This window comes from Xenopus laevis, chromosome 9_10S (assembly GCF_017654675.1).
Source record: "Xenopus laevis strain J_2021 chromosome 9_10S, Xenopus_laevis_v10.1, whole genome shotgun sequence".
NCBI classification, from domain to species: Eukaryota; Metazoa; Chordata; class Amphibia; order Anura; family Pipidae; genus Xenopus; species Xenopus laevis.
This window is the reverse complement of record NC_054388.1, coordinates 69,489,168-69,506,895: the sequence shown is the minus strand read 5'-3', so window position 1 is coordinate 69,506,895 and position 17,728 is coordinate 69,489,168. Positions and strand designations below refer to the sequence as shown.

The following is a 17,728-nucleotide window of genomic DNA, read 5'->3' as shown; positions in this document are numbered from 1 at the left end:
TCTTAAATGCACAGCCCTGTAGATCCATTGACAGGCCCAGCTTTGGCCTGTGGGGAGCTACAGTGGTGTGAAAAACTATTTGCCCCCTTCCTGATTTCTTATTCTTTTGCATGTTTGTCACACTTAAATGTTTCTGCTCATCAAAAACCGTTAACTATTAGTCAAAGATAACATAATTGAACACAAAATGCAGTTTTTAAATGAAGGTTTACATTATTAAGGAAGAAGAAAAACTCCAAATCTACATGGGCCTGTGTGAAAAAGTGATTGCCCCCCTTGTTAAAAAATAACTTAACTGTGGTTTATCACACCTGAGTTCAATTTCAAAGGTTATAAAGTCATTTCTAAAGCTTTGGGACTCCAGCGAACCACAGTGAGAGCCATTATCCACAAATGGCAAAAACATGGAACAGTGGTGAACCTTCCCAGGAGTGGCCGGCCGACCAAAATTACCCCAAGAGCGCAGAGACAACTCATCCGAGAGGCCACAAAAGACCCCAGGACAACATCTAAAGAACTGCAGGCCTCACTTGCCTCAATTAAGGTCAGTGTTCACGACTCCACCATAAGAAAGAGACTGGGCAAAAACGGCCTGCATGGCAGATTTCCAAGGCGCAAACCACTTTTAAGCAAAAAGAACATTAAGGCTCGTCTCAATTTTGCTAAAAAACATCTCAATGATTGCCAAGACTTTTGGGAAAATACCTTGTGGACCGACGAGGCAAAAGTTGAACTTTTTGGAAGGCGCGCGTCCCGTTACATCTGGCGTAAAAGTAACACAGCATTTCAGAAAAAGAACATCATACCAACAGTAAAATATGGTGGTGGTAGTGTGATGGTCTGGGGTTGTTTTGTTGCTTCAGGACCTGGAAGACTTGCTGTGATAGATGGAACCATGAATTCTACTGTCTACCAAAAAATCCTGAAGGAGAATGTCCGGCCATCTGTTCGTCAACTCAAGCTGAAGCGATCTTGGGTGCTGCAGCAGGACAATGACCCAAAACACACCAGCAAATCCACCTCTGAATGGGTGAAGAAAAACAAAATGAAGACTTTGGAGTGGCCTAGTCAAAGTCCTGACCTGAATCCTATTGAGATGTTGTGGCATGACCTTAAAAAGGCGGTTCATGCTAGAAAACCCTCAAATAAAGCTGAATTACAACAATTCTGCAAAGATGAGTGGGCCAAAATTCCTCCAGAGCGCTGTAAAAGACTCGTTGCAAGTTATCGCAAACGCTTGATTGCAGTTATTGCTGCTAAGGGTGGCCCAACCAGTTATTAGGTTCAGGGGGCAATTACTTTTTCACACAGGTTTGGATTTCTTTTCTCCCTAAATAATAAAAACCCTCATTTAAAAACTGCATTTTGTGTTTACTTGTGTTATCTTTGACTAATAGTTAAATGTGTTTGATGATCAGAAACATTTTGTGTGACAAACATGCAAAAGAATAAGAAATCAGGAAGGGGGCAAATAGTTTTTCACACCACTGTATATGAAGAGGAGATCAGCAGGAAAATGAATATATTTTCATTTATGTGCTGATCCCCACAGACTTCTGATGTGCCTATTAAAAGAGAAATAAACACTAAAAATTAACGTGGCTAAAAATGACGTATTTTATATGCTGAACTTATTGCACCAGCCTAAAGTTTCAGCTTTTCAATAGCAGCAATCATCCAGGACTTCAAACTTGTCACAGGGGGTCACCATCTTGGAAAGTGTCTGTGACACTCACATGCTCAGTGGGCTCTGAGCAGCTGTTGAAAAGCTAAGCTTAGGGGTCGTAGCAAATGATCAAGAAGAGAATGAGACTGTCCTGTAATATAAGCTGATGCTACAGGGCTTATTATTAAATTCTGATGCTGTCATGTAGTAATCATTTGTATTAATTACTAATCAGCCTTATATTGTGACATTTTTATTCTATGTGTACTGTATATTGTGAATGGGTCCTTAAGCTCAGTTAGTGACAGCAGCACAGATCATGTGCAATAAATCAGCAGAAAAAGAAGATGGGGAGCTGCTGGGGCTTCTTTGGAGACACAGATCTTCCCTGCTAAAGGGAGTTGGCTGCCTTGGGCTGATACAGATGCCAAAACAAAATGAACAATATTTCTACCCTAATTCTTTAGTTAAAGTTTAGCTCTCCCTTAAACCTGTTTTAATGAATCTTGAGGTTTTGCATTGAGACCACTCAATTTGTCACTGTAGCAAGTTCTCAGAATCAAGGTATTTTGAGGAGGAGTTTAATGCGCTTGAAGTAAATTATTTTAGCTTTTTAATTTTGACTAAAGCATACAAGCAAATGCCCACAATATAGCACTCCCCCTAGACTTTTTCACGGACATTGTCCAGATAAAATTTAAAAGTTTCATATTTATTAAGCATCAGTTTCCCTTTAGAATAAATCTAGACCTATTAACTGAAGTTAAACTTGGTATAAATACCTACCGTATATACTTGCGTATAAGCCGAGTTTTTCAGCACCCAAAATGTGCTGAAAAACTCGACCTCGGCTTATACGCGGGTCAGCTAAATCCCTGCACATACCGTAGCCAATCCCTCCACACACCTCCCTCTCCCATAGCGCATCAGGACTGTCTGTGACTGACTGTCACGATCGCCGCCCGGAGCAGGTCCAGGAGCTCCGGGCGGCGCGTCCTTCCCTGCCGGCGTCGCTCCCAAAATGGCGGCGCCCAAGGCCGCCACGTGGGTAGCGGCGCTTTTTCTTTTACCTACCCAGCACATGCATGAGTAGCCAAGCTCAAATGCTTATTAAAAGAATAATCTATTTTTAAATTTCGTCTGTTCAGTGCCCGGACCAGATATTCAAAACCTCATATTTTCAGGGCAGCAGCCCCTGAATTTTAAGTTCTCTACAACAGTCCAAATGTCTGGTTGTTCTACCCTGGGAGCACGTGACAGCCGGAGTTCCTAAACGGACTGGGTTAGGCGTAGCCATATCACTGGAAGATAAGTCATTTGGGAAGAAAAATGAATATTATCTCCTGAGGATGGCAGAACAGTAATTTCACAGCGGTGTCAGAATCCACATTTTGAAATCTGACATGGGGCCCCTAGGCTTATACACGAGTCAATAAATTTTTCCAGTTTTCTTAGGTAAATTAGGTACCTCGACTTATACACGAGTATATACGGTATTTATAAAAATGGTTTAACAGGGAGGATTCCAATAAATTAACTTAATAATGCCTGTAAAATAAATCATAAATGCAATAAGAACTGTTACACTGAAAGGGAAATAGAAGTGATTTGCAGATCCAAACATTTTCAGTGACAAATGTCAGCCTGGAAAAAAACACAGTGACACACAGGCTTGTTCTATGAACCCAGTACCAAGGTATCAGAGCATCATGTTCTATGCACTGACAGCTGTCTCCCTGGCATCAACCCTGTACAATAACAATCTTAAATTGCACAATTAAACAGCCATGAACTCTCACTTTGCTCATAACACTCTTTATTAAATATGCAAGGAGTGCACTAATTGTGCCATAAATCAGATGATCTCAGAGCTTGTCAAAGTGTTTAAAGTGGTTGTTCAGCTTTGGGTTAACTTGTAGTATGATGTAGAAAGTGATATTCTGAGACAATTTGCAATTGGTTTTCATTTTTTATTACTTGTGGTTTTTGAGTTATTTAGCTTTTTATTTAGCAGCTCTCCAGTTTGGGATTTTAGCAATTTGATTGCTAGGGTCCAAATACTGTATTTAAAACCTGGAAACAGCTCAGTAATGAGGCCACAAGAATAACGATGATGATTTATCAAGGACCATTGTGGAAAGATTGGGTATATTCAATTCATAATTAATGGGGATTTATAATGCAATAGTGATTGAGACAGAATTGGATCGATCCTGTACAAAATCATTTTGAATAGATCAAAGTCAAATAGATCAGCTAGGAAAGTATGCTCCAAAACTTTAATGCAACCAATATTGATAATGAACACATTATCTGGAAAGAACTTTCAAAATAATGATTGCCTTTAGCCCAGGCATGTCCAAAATCAGGCCCGGGGGAAAAATGATGTCAGGCTGAATGGTCGGCCCCCACAAATTTTCACCTCACTAAATCTGGCCCTCGTTGCAAACAGTGTACAACACCCCTACTTTAGCCTTTCATGTGATGCAACCTGTCAGGCTGTTCCTTGTTTTGGGAATCAGATACATGGAATTGAGTCTGATCAATTCAGTTAAACTGGCCAATCAGATCGATCAGACTGGGAAGAATTGTAGATTCTACATTCTGAGGCACTGAATGCATTTAGAGTACAAGGCAATGGTCTTATTGTGGAGCCTTCTGGATAATAGGTCTCTGGATAATAGTTCCCATAGATACAGACAAGAAGTAGTACAATGAAAGTGCAGGTATGGGATCCATTATCAGGAAACCAGTTATCCATAAAGCTCCAACATATGGTAATGCAATCTCCCATAGAGTCCTGTTAAGGTTCTGACTGATTTTCTTTGATCTGTAATAATAAAACAGTAGCTGGTACTTGATCGTAACTAAGCTGCATGAATCCATATTGATGGCAAAACAATCCAAGTGGGTTTATTTGTAGGTACAGTTGTTTTTATACATTGGAACTTACTTAATGTTAAATGCTATTTTGTAGCCTTAAGGAATGGAGCTCCTCATCTGGAAAACCCAAAGTACAATGCATTGCAGATAATAGATCCCATACCTGTATTTAAGATACTGTATGTAAACTGAATATTTTATCTGTGGTTACCAACTCCACACAGTTTCTCCATTTCTATAATACAACAGAAAGTAACTGCTAGCAAATGTAGGGCATGCTTTTATACAGGGACATGTAATGGAAATATGCATTGGCAAATACATACTTCATAAAAGACACAATAAAAGACACATCATAAAGGAAACAAGTCTTACCTTGAAATTATGAACTTTCTCGTACTTGGAAATCTGCTCATTCTCCTTTAATGTCGCTCTTCGTACAAGAGAGGTTAGCTGTGAATAAGCAAACAGTTTCAGAGGTTGCCACAATGTCGCAGATGCTTTTTGAGAGCTCAGCTTCATCCCAAGAGCAGCGAGCAGCAGATCCTGCTGCTGGCTCTCATGCTTTTTAGCTTGTTCCACTGATTTGCTAAAACCTGTATGGGACTCTCTCGAAGGCATTTTGAATTAAAGACCAGCTTTTTTGTTTCCAAACACTTATGTCTGGAAAGTTTATTAACAGGAAAATATAAACTGCAAAAAATATATAAATAAATACAATTATTTGCTAAATAAATAGAGGTCAAACATATGACTAAGTGTGCCTTGAACAGAAAACAGGGTTTCTATCGAAGGGATTCAGATCCTGAATAAGTCGTTGGAAATATAAACAAAAATGTGTGCCTGGGTCATTTAAAAAATGGGAAATTCCTTTTTCTTCCATTTAAATTTAGATTTCACAATACCCAGCACCCTTAATCTTTACAAGAAGTCTGCCCAGCGTAGCGCTGATCCCATGGATGCTTGAAGTCAGAAGAAATCAGCTTAGTGAGCTAAAGAGGGGGAGTGTAGGTTTAGCAGTCACGCTGTTATACACAGGTCACAATCAGAAGGAAATCTAACCAATGAAACAGAAGAGCAGTTCTTATGTATTCATCCACTCTACCTCCCACCCCCAGTCCCCCCTACGCAAGAATCTCTCATTTCTTAACCAATTCAGGGAAGAACTGTTCATGACAGGAGACAGGACCGCACGGGCTTCAGAGGAACTGGTTAAACAAAGACAAACAGACATGCCTGTTGGTGGGAAGATAATGAGCAATAGATGACTAATAGACTCTTGCTTAGTTCCCCTATTCCAACTTATTTTGTTTTCTTTTTCCAGCAGAATGAACAAATCTCAGGAAAAGCAAAATTTCCTGGCAATTTTAGAACAAAGGTAACCAACGGTGTTGCTACTGCACAGTAAATATTTGACTAATCTGACTATTCTGCCGTCTTCAGCTGCATATGGTGGTGGGGGGTGAAGTAACTGTACAGTAATTGTTAAGAGTTTTTTCTCGTCAGTCTTGATAATACAAGTTAAAAGAATGACAGTAGTTAATTTCTAGTCAGTGTTTATTATTTTTTTCTCTTTTAAATTAGAAGTGTAAACTTATTGTTCCTGTTTTTTGGAAAAGACCATTCCATTATAACCCCCTGAAGGCATCCTTCCCTGCATCTCATCACTGCATATAAACACAACCCTCCTGTGGTTTACTCCTTACAATTAAGCATAATTTGTATACATTTCACAATTGAGAACACAGCATTACCCGTAGGCTCACTACTCTGAATAAATCATGATTTGCTTGAACTTAACTCACTTCTTCTATACCTTAATTTGGGTGCATGTTGAATGATTGCTTAAGTATCTGTAATCTTTGTTTGTCTGTCTGTCTGTCTGTCCCTTTCCGGTTCTCACTGACTATTGTGCAATCCAGTTGAGTCATATGTGGTCAGTCAAGAGGAAAATCCTGTCCTGACGACATCCAACACTAGGGGGCAGATTTATCAAGGGTCAAATTTCGAAGTAAAAAATACTTTGAATTCGAATAACAAATCGAACTTTTTTCAGAGAATTTGGGTATTCTGCGATACGATTTTACTTCAAAAAACTTAGAAAAATACTGTAGATGATCCCCATAGGCTAACATGCCACTTCGACAGGTTTAATTTGGCGAAGTATTGAAGTCGAAGTTTTTTTAAAGAGACAGTACTTCGATTATCGAATGGTCGAATATTCGAACTATTTTACTTTGAATCGAATTCGAAGTCTAAATCGTAGTATCATATTCGAAGTATCCAAAAAATTACTTCGAATTTCGAATTTTTTTACTTTGAAAATTCCCTCAAATTCACTTCGACCCTTGATAAATCTGCCCCTAGGGCATTACATGAAGTAAGTACCCATTACACATGGCATTTAACTGCTTCTAAACACACACCCACTTAACATTACAAAGCTTCCTAAATTTCTACTCACATCTTTACACTTCCAATATGTAAGTGTGAAGTTCTCTGTCCGATGCCTAAAAACACAGTCTTTACTACAACTGGCTTATTTATCAGTTGGACACAAACAGTGAGTTACTTCAGTGATTGGGTATCAGAATGCACAGACATGTTTCTAGTACTCCAAGTTCAGTTACATGCAGGTATCCTTCAACAGTCCCTTAAATGCCATTATATGTCTGATAAACAGTGGCGTAACTATATGTTACTGGGCCCCACAGCAAATTCAATTTAGGGCCCCCCCAATATACCCAGAGGTTGACCTTTTTACTAATATATGTTGAAATTGCTCAAAAATTAGGTTTTGTGGGCCCCCTATACTTCCTGTGCCCCAACTGTAGCTCTGTACTTATGCCCCTGCAGTCTGACCTGCAGCTGTTTTTTTTAACTGCAAGCCAACACAAGGTTTTCATTTTATTTGTTCTTGATTTAGACATCTGTTTTCAGAAGATGGAGCTTTGAATTGCAAAGAATATTCTTTGAACAGAAATATCCCTCATAATATTAACACAGTAAAATAAAGCTGTATCTTTCTATTCAACAGAGGTGAGCTACTCAAGGATGAAATATCTTGAAATATCAGTGAAAAAAGTCTTACGTACTATCAGCATTTATCTAGTGCAAATAAATGTAAGGGTGGTGGCACATGGGGAGATTATCTTCGCTACTGTGGGTGACTTATCTCCCCGAAATGCCTTCCCGTCAGCAAGAATGCGAATTGCAATTATTTAGGAGTGACTGAGGGCAACAAATCTCCTCCAGAGCCAGTAGCATCAGTGGTTTCAATTATTTCAAATGGAGAGGCATTTTCAGGAGTTTTGTCGCAGGTAGTCGCTGATAAATAGTCGCAGGCAACAAATTTCCCCGTCTGCTACTAACCTAAGGGAACATCTATGTAGATGGCTCAATAATGCAGTCTAATATAGTACCTACCGTTTCTTTTTCTAATCATCAGATGTAGGTAAAACAAAGAAAACACCTTAACAGGCGCACTACCCTGCTGTATAGGATAACTCTATCAATCACAGGCAGCAGACTTTCTCTGCAATACAATTTTACAGTAGTAGTCAATAGTGCTTAGAAATCAATAACTTAATGATGTAAGGTTACCATTTGTCACATTAATGTGCAAATCAGCATGGCTTCTAAGTATGGACGCCACATACACTTAATTTTTAATGATGCTGGCCTGTACTTCTGCAGCAGTTCAGGTTACAATGAAAAAGAAAAAAATGAAAATGATTTTGCTTGCTTGGGAAGTTAGCCACATTTACAGTATTCCAATAAGTGTTACTGTATGTCATTACCAATAAGCTAGATTTATTTTTAAGATGAAGGTTAAACATGGGGATCATTTGAAGGAACACACAGAACACACCGGCACAACATGGGTAATTCTAGCAGGTTTAACCTTGCTCGTTTATTGCGGATGCAACGTTTCGGGGCGTGACCCCTTTCTCAAGCATGCTTGAGAAAGGGGTCACGCCCCGAAACGTTGCATCCGCAATAAACGAGCAAGGTTAAACCTGCTAGAATTACCCATGTTGTGCCGGTGTGTTCTGTGTCTACGCTGTTTTTGAGGTTGCCCAATTCCTCTAACATCGAGCACCTGGGATTCGTTTGAGTTTGGACGGCCAGGGTGTGCAAGTGTAAGTTTTTCTTTTTTTCTTTTTTGCGATCATTTGAAGGAAACCATGTTTTGCTTCTATATTTTCCTTCTTCATAGAACACCCTGCAGGATCAAATTCTGGCTGAGCTTTAAAACCTAATCAGCAACTACTGCTCAGATGCTGCACCTTTATTGGGTATTGTCATTGCTGTGCCAGTTTAAATTAGATGGGTTTTAACACTGCAAGAAAGGCACTTGTCTGGAACAAGATGCATGGCATTATGGCACAGGGTGTCAACAACAATTCTTAGCAGGGCAGGATCTATCTCCAGAGATACTTGTTAGTGAATACTGAAGCTGTAGTTGTTTTTGCTCCATAAAAAACACTCCCAGTCTTTTATTGCTTGTTTGATCTCCAAAAATAACATTTAAATATGTATTAATGTCTGAAATAAATTAATAAATATATGAATATGCTATTTTGATTGATTACTAAGACCCCCAAATCTCCCACGAGCAACAAATATGTGTTACATAATAACCCTAATGCTCTATGTTGCATAAACATGTCTGCTAATTGGCCCCTTAGGTTCAGTTCACTCTACAACAACTCTACAAGCGCTAGGGCGTTACAAACCATGTGGCTGTCAGTGTATAGTAATGTGTCTGTAGACAGAACAAAGGCACCATTGTAGGTAGCAGTTATCTAATCACTTTTAATAATAAAATTCATTCAGTCAAAATTGGTTACTTATATAAGAATTTTGAAGTTAGTTAATCGTCTTACTGATTTTGCTCACATACAATATAGGATTTAGACAACTATTTCCTTAACATTTACAAAGAGCTCAAGGTTCACTTATAAAGGAATTCAAGTAATCTGCAACTGTACACTAAGGGGGTTATTTATTAGAGTCCAAATGCCAAAAAGTTTTTTTTTACTATAGAATCCAAATTTTAATGGAATTTTTTTTTACATTTTTCGAGATTTATTATACCCTAAGGATGGAAAAAGTCTGAATATCCGGCATCTCAGACCTACCGAGGTTGTATATACTGTATGTCAACGGAAGAGGTCACTATACTATTTGGAAGTTTATGTGGTCTGCGCTGGAATTAGCCCGAAAAAATCAAGCGATTTGGGGAAAAACTCCAAAAAAATATATCATACGATTTGGATTTTTGCTTGATTTTTTCGTGTTTGTCCCCGATCCGATTAAATTGTGATTTTTTTAATAATAAACAAGATTCATTTGTTGATTCTAGTTTGGTCGGACTTTATTAATTAAAATAATTCGGATTTTTATAAATAAGGCCATTATTTTACACTGTATAAAGATTATTTTATCATTACAACTCGTGTACAGAATGTTGCTATTTTACCGTAAGTCACGTTTTTTTTTAGCCCTTAGCAATGTAATAGAACACACTGATACACATTTAAACTACATTAACTGCCCATGAAATCTTGATCTAAAGGGTCACATCCAATAACAACATGGAATATATCTGGTTGTCTCATCAAAAAGACCGGAAAACCACTTAGGGATGAATGCACACAGCAACATACACATGTTAAATAGATTCTAAAGACAAGCAAAGAGTAAAGACGTAGAGAGTAAGGGAATGAAGAAATAAAGAAGAGAGGCAGAATTGGAAGAACAGGATGATTAAGATAGGAGTGGATAAGGAGAGAGGCAGGAAAGACTGGGGTGTCAGATGCAGGTGGAGAGCCACTGTGCAAGGAAGAAGTGATGGAGTAGGCAATAAGAAAGAAAAAAGAATGGAGATAAAACAAAAATAAGTAAAAGCCAGAAAAAAGATGGAAGAGTTTTAAGGATTGCTACATAAGACACCATAAAAGAAAAAAGTAGGTTAAAAATATTTAACATTTCATTAGTATATGTAGCTTCTCTGGTGCTTGTTGTGTTTTCTAGGTACTCAATGCATAACAGGAAAGCATTTGAATGAAAAAAATGATGTTAAAATATTGGTGTATACACCAGTCATTGGAACCATGTAGTGCAATAATAGCTAGTATTACTAGCTACAGGGCACACGCCATTCTATTAATACTTCAGTTTTACCATATCTTGAAATATTGCATATAGGAACATATATGCAAACAGTCTATTGTTCTAAGAATATCACAGCAGTGATTAGGTTTCTAAGACTTTCCATCATCCAGGCATTTGTCTTTCTGATAGCACCTTCCTGTCTGGTAACAAGTCTCAAGTATATTCCGAGAATGTCTGCCTCAGTAGAAATAACATAACATTCTTAAGATTTATACACCGATAATAAGATTCAAAAAAATCCTTGTAGAACTGTAACCCCCGATTATATATCAGTGTCAAAACTGAGAGTATACTTTATTGAAGATGTGTATAAAAATAAAAGCCTGACAAATATTTAGACACAAATATAGAATTGTTGCACACTGTGGGCAACACTATTGTAAATAGTAGCTGGAATAATAAAGTTCAAAATGGTCGTCAAAATTTACTACAAAGTTTGCAGGTCCGCTCTACCGGTGTTCTTTAGAGAAGTCATATATATTTGCTGGTCACCTATAAATATTTTGGATATCATGATGCTTGTACAAAGTTGCTTACTGCTCAGAGAGAAGAGAAAGAGATTAGGTAATGTTAGGTAATGAAATGACCACACCAGTTATAGGTCCAGGTTAAAAAATGAAAACATTACAAGGACATTTTAGGACTGAAGGCATGTTGGCTGACTAATATAGGTCCAGTTAAAGGGAAACTCAGCAGTGTAGTGAAAATACTGACTCTTTGCTTGAGAATTAGTCCCATGGTTATTTTCTAAAGAGGGGACAAACTCCAAATGCACCATAAAATCTGGCCCCTTGGTTCAAAAAAACAAAGGCAAACCTGCTTTTATACTATGAATTAATCAATGTGATCAATTTATTATTTTGGTTTTACTGGCAATTTAAAGTAGCTTGCTCCTACATATATTTACTTAAGATCTACATATAAATACTGTGATAACTATTTCTTTGCTTCCATTTTGTAACATGAATGAAGAAGAGGTGATGGCTCTATTATGTAAATAAACCAATGAAGCGTTGGTACTATGTTATGTACCGTTCTTGAAAATGTAAGAAAAGTGTTAGGAAAACAAACCTGGTTTAAATGTCATTTTAGAGCTTGTTTCTCATCGCTTTATGAGTATGTGGCCAAGTAATAGTTGGACTGGTAGCACTGGTTTTGAAAATACTTTCCAAAATGTAAGTATGTAAGAAAAAAGGAGCAAAGTCAAGCAAACAAGGCAGTAACTGGCTGGAGACAGGTCTACTAGTTTATTTTAAGTGGGATTACAATATAAACCCTATACAAAATAATTACCCATCTCCAGTTAGCTAAAGAAATAACTGTTATAACAGTACAACAGCCCTTATGCAGACACATTTTTGCACCCAGACTCTGCCCCTTTCTTAGGGGGCTTGTTTATTTTCATTTGTTAAACCCAGAATAAAGCAGCCACATCTAGACTGAAGGACATTGGTGGCCATATGCCAATACATGTACAGTATATGAGTGATATTCACCAGAGGTTGAGATCATATAACTTCACATGTATACCATTGGCTGTTGTATATGTAAAGTTTTTCTTTTATCCATTATTGTCCTTGCTACACTGTATCTACCATTATCAACGCAAACCAAATTTCACCTCTATTTGCTTGCTCTAGCTGTGTAAATCCAATGAAAGCAAATACTCTGAAAAACTACAGATGTTTCTATGACATCAGAAAAGGTATTAACACTTTCTAGTTTCCAGAAAAAGTAAAAAATTGTTATTGAAAGACAGTAGTAATACAATGATGTAATCCTGGCTAACTGGGTAAGATACTGCGAATGTTAAAGGGGACCTGTCACCCTAAGAAATAATTCCAAATTCTTATCTATTGAGTTTGTAAAGCAAAAGAAATGTTTCTTTCCTAGATGTCACTGCCCTCCTCATTCCAACCTTTCCTTCTCACAATCTATAATTGTGTAGGGTACTGAGTATGGACATTAGGTCCCCCATTCTGGTGCATACACACGATTTTGGGGTGATACACAATTTGTCTTAATAACAAATTGACAAAAAATGGCTCCTGCCTGCTTGCTGTGAATGTGTAATTCCAAGAATGTGTAATTCCAAGACAATTTTAATAATAAATATAGTGTAAGGCAAAGTTTATTCTGCTCAACTAACATGATAGAAAATAATATGGAATTATTTCTTAAGGTGACAGGTGCCCTTTAAGATGAAGATATTGAATCTTAAATCCTTTTCTGACTGATTGAATAAAATAATCCCCCTTTCCAATGACTATACAATGGGAAATTATAAAAAGCATGGACATTAAAGAATGTAAGGATAAGCTTACCGCTTTCCATATGGGGTCCAGGTGCTCTAGCTCCAAGCCCTCAGCAGGGGGAGAAATTCATACAAAAACCTGAAAAATAGAGCTGGCACCATACCTACACCCCCCCCCAAAAAAATAACTAAATTAAGTAAATTCCAGGAGTCTCAAAATATCAATAAAATAGTAGGAAAGCTTTATTTAGATCTTGTATAAAAAATAATAGCCTGACGCGTTTCGTGTCCCCACAGGACACTTAATCATAGGCTGTGATTAAGTGTCCTGTGGGGACACGAAACGCGTCAGACTATTATTTTTTTTATACAAGATGTAAATAAGGCTTTTTGTACTACTTTATTGATATTTTGAGACTCCTGGAATTTACTTAATTTAGTAATTTTTTTGGGGTGTCGGTATGGTGCCAGCTCTATTTTTCAGGTTTTTGTACCCCTTTCCAGTGATGTTGAGGTCCAAGGGCTCTTACATATGGGCATTTTTTAGATATTGAGATGGTAATAAACATGTTAAGCACCCGCATTATTATAATGTGTACAGCTTATATCTGTGGGGAGAGTTGACAAGATTTGTTCTACTGCAGGACCCACAACTCCCAGTCTTCTGCAGCATTTTCTCTCAACTAGGCGGAGGGCCCAAGTCCTCCAGGGTGAGTTGCCTAAATGATGCTAATTAATCCTCCAGTGAGGATTCTGTTAGGTGTTTTAACAGACCAAGCTTTCCTTTTGGGTGCAGGCATGGGGGGAGCAAGGAACCCTTTCAGTAGCCTGTGGAGCAGATGGGGAGAGTGGCCTATGCAGGGGACCTATGGTTTAAACAGGCTTTGTTTTTAGGCTTTAAAGTCCTTGCCTTAGGTGTGCCAAGGCTTGTGATTTTCCAAGTAGAAAATAGGTCTGCTCTAATATGCCCACATAAAAAACAATTCAGGAGTCTAGCACTTTCTGCTAGAGTCTAGCACTGAAATCTGTGACGTAATAAACCATGGGTCTTTTCTTAATAGTGTTGACTATTGTCTCTCTTGGCAGTATCACATCTGATTTACTAGGGATTATTTCCTGTCTCGGCACTGCAGACTCTGGTTATTTCTGATACATGAGCGATGAGAGGAAGTGCCGTTATTAAAAGAAACATTTCCAGCTAAAACTTTTGGGTAATGCTGAAGCTATCTGCTACCTAGCCACCCTCAATTTAATTCTTCCAAATCTCTGCAGCCCTGCTGAAAGTAAGTGGTCTTATTTTGATAAAGCTGAAAAGTTTAGAAATCCAAATGATTGACAGACATAAATTATTAGTCATGATCTGGCCCTTGTCTATTTAAATATCCATTGCTGCCTTTGGTTTAGAGTTATCAATAGCACTTTAATTACAACATCCCTTCATCTATGCCCTGCTTCCACTCATACAAGAATAGCATATACCCCAGAGATCCCTGAAAATAACTAGCATGTTACCTTGCCACCCAAAAATACAGTATTGCTGCTAGAGGAAAAAGACACGATTCAGCTGTGCATACACAGGACAGCAACTCTTGTGTTTTCTCTTGCCACAAATAACAAAAAAATCAATTCAGAGAACTTTTTATAGTTTTCATTTTTGTAATAAGCAATTTTGAGAAGCTAGGCAACACAGAATTCCTGAACTGTGCTGTGTCACCTTCAGCCGACCCACCCACACCAGCACTATGGCCCTGGTGATGTTACGGACATAAAAATTCACTATTTCATGATGTAGCTTATTGAGTGTACAAGCATTCGCTCTACATGAATTGCAGCAATGCCGTTTCCCACACAGCCCCGTTTTAATGGAATAATTTGCTAAACTGCATAAACTGAATTAACAGCAAAAATAATTCTATGGAGTTTTTAATGTTTAAATAAAAAGCATTTTAAATGGCAGAAAACATTCTTATAAAGAAACCCCAGATTACAAATCTTGTAGCCTTTCCACATCACTGAGAAGACATGTATTTGGGAGGGCTATGCCATAATACTGTATTGATGGAAGCTTATAGGTCCTCTTCTGGAACCTAATGCAGACAACAGATGCTCTTTAATCAAAATTATATTTCAAAAAATTTTAGTGGTGTTTTCTGCATATTTAATTTTTCCACGTCCTTAAGTTCCCTTTTGAACAGCCTTCACTTGTGAGCACATTTAGTATGGAAAATAAGTATTGAACACGTCAATGTTTTTCTCAGTAAATATATTTCTACGGGGCTATTGACATGAAATTTACACCAGATGTGGGTAACAACCAAAGAAATCCACACATACAAATAACTCAAAACAAATAAGTCCATAACTTATGTGTAGTAAAGTGGAATGACAGAAGGAATAAGAATTGCAAACACGAAGAAAGGGAGGTGCAAAACAGCATGGAAAGCAAAGAAACCTGCTGAAAGCAGTTGAAGCTCCTTTATTAAAGTTTTCTGCACAACATGTGGACAAGCCAATGAGTCTGGCCAGATGAAACTAAAATTAAACTCTTTGGATGTCATTCCCTTTGCTTATAAACCTATTGATACTTTTATAGCAGAGAGAGTGTGAAAACCCTCTGTTTTAAAGTGATACTGAAATGTAATAGGCATCGACTTTTTTATTTTTTAAAAATGTACCAAAGCTCCCCCCCCCAACCAAGCATTATACACCTGAGGCAATACTCTGACATAGCTTAGGGGGGTCCTGTTTGATTCTACCAGTCATGCCATAGGCTCCAGCAGTATTTTCATTTGTATTTGGCCTGTGGAAGGATCACGATTGCCTCCAGCCCAGCATGACTGAAGAAAACAACTAGGTGTTTGCTTCTCTCTCTCACATCCCTGAACTGCAGGTTCCGCTAGGTTGGGCCAGTCTTGAAGCATTTGTAAACAGAAAAATATAGGTGCCTTAATACCCCAAATATATGGACACCCTTCTAAGGATTTCTTTAGAAATGTGTCAGTATAGCTATAAGGTATTTAGGCCAGTGGTTCCAAAACTAGTGGACCCAGAGCCATGGTTGGAGGGGCCGAGCCTGAAAGACTACTTAGGAAGAATGCCTATTTCTCCTGGAAAATTAGGTTGGAGGTTAAATAGAATAAGATTTGGGAAGAAGACTTATTTGCGTTCCTAGGTATTCTTGGAACAATTGCTAAATGACTGATACACTGGTTTTCCCATATATCTGTAACTTGTTATAAGGTGAGGCTCTTACCATATGTTGAACATAAAAGAGGGGGCCCAAACCAAAAAATAACTTCCCCAACAAGTCAGTTCCCATTCATATGGACCAAATGTTCTAAGAGATTTTTGCCAGAAGGTAGCACCTTCTGCCATAGGTAGCGAGTTTCCCATTCATATAAATGGGAAGGGGCTTTGTAGGAAGATGTTTAGACCACTGATTAATAATCAGAATATGCATACTTCAATGGCTCCTGTGTTGTCATGTAATCTAATGTAGATTTTATAGTTTTTTATTGTTTAATACAAACTTTCTCCAACTCTTTAGAACCAGTAGCTGCAGCAAAATAATCCTTCAATGAAAATCCCAGTTTATCTGTTTAGATTTGGCTCCATAATCTTTGTCCCTGCCACTGGAGTTGGAAACATTAACGAGGTTGTAAAGGCAAAAATAAAATCGAATACAAATCTCTAGACAGTTGCTGACTGCTCTACAGGGCAACAAACAAAGTTGCTTTATTTCTGCACGGTTGGCAAGTAAGGTGGGGGCTGTTCGAAAGTATGATCCTTTCCCTGCAGAGCAGCTAGGGACCTATCCACAGTAGTCAGAGCAAGTAAAACATAGGAGGAATTTCACTGCATACAGTCAGTCAGGTTTCTTATAAAAACGGTACACATTTTTTAAATTAAATTAATAGATTTCTATTTCACTAAAGAAAGTAAAAATGGGATTTTATTTTTTTGCCTTTACATTTGCCTTTAGTGAAGAAATATGAGGAAATCAGAAGAAAAAACACAGGCAGCATTTTGTCACATTTATGAGCTGCTAGGTTCTGACAGGAAGTAGTTAGTGAAGTGTAAAGATACTACAATTTATTTCTTAATGAATCAGAATAATTTATAAGATGGTAAATTCTCCTGTCACACAACAAGATACTGTATGCAGACAGAACTAGGTTTTGGAAACATCTTAATTAAATGAAAATATTCTTATTCTTTAATGTAATACAAAGACTTATTTGCTGTATGTGCTGCGAACGTTTGTCATTGTCTGAAGGTCAGTGCTTAATTTTGTACTAACATTTACCAGTCATAGCAAGAAATAACTGGAAGCCATACTTAACTTTAATATTAGTAAAGGGCTTGATTTTGCAGCCCCTGAACCCAAAGAAAGTGTTTTTAGTCAAGGGGTGGCATATATTTAATTTGTGATTTGTGCTTTACAATGAAATAGATATGCATTTTATTGCAATAAATGGAAAGGTAGAATGCATTTTTAATCTCAGGGTATGGGTGTATATTATCTTGGTGGATTATATGTACTTGGTGCTCCTATGATAAGCAATCCTAGCCATACATGGGTAAAGACTAGGAGACACACTAGTTTAACCACCACTACTTGTAGCTGCAGCTAAAACAATGCTTATAGTTCACATGAACAGCCATGATCGGCCTAACTTAAAACTAACCACATGTGAAGGAGACACTCATTTGTTTTGGTATCGGACAAGGCCTATATCACCAAA

The 17,728-nt window shown here is 37.8% G+C and overlaps 1 protein-coding gene across 2 annotated transcripts in view; it reads right to left on the bottom strand.

Moving 5' to 3' along the window:
• chn1.S (chimerin 1 S homeolog) overlaps positions 1–17,728 on the bottom strand; it is a 63,849-nt gene that overhangs the window by 12,489 nt on the left and 33,632 nt on the right. For both annotated transcript variants that reach the window (XM_018238891.2, XM_018238892.2), the window contains exon 8: positions 4,925–5,002. In XM_018238891.2, the coding sequence (XP_018094380.1) occupies positions 4,925–5,002 (78 nt within the window). The remainder of the gene's footprint in view (positions 1–4,924; positions 5,003–17,728) is intronic.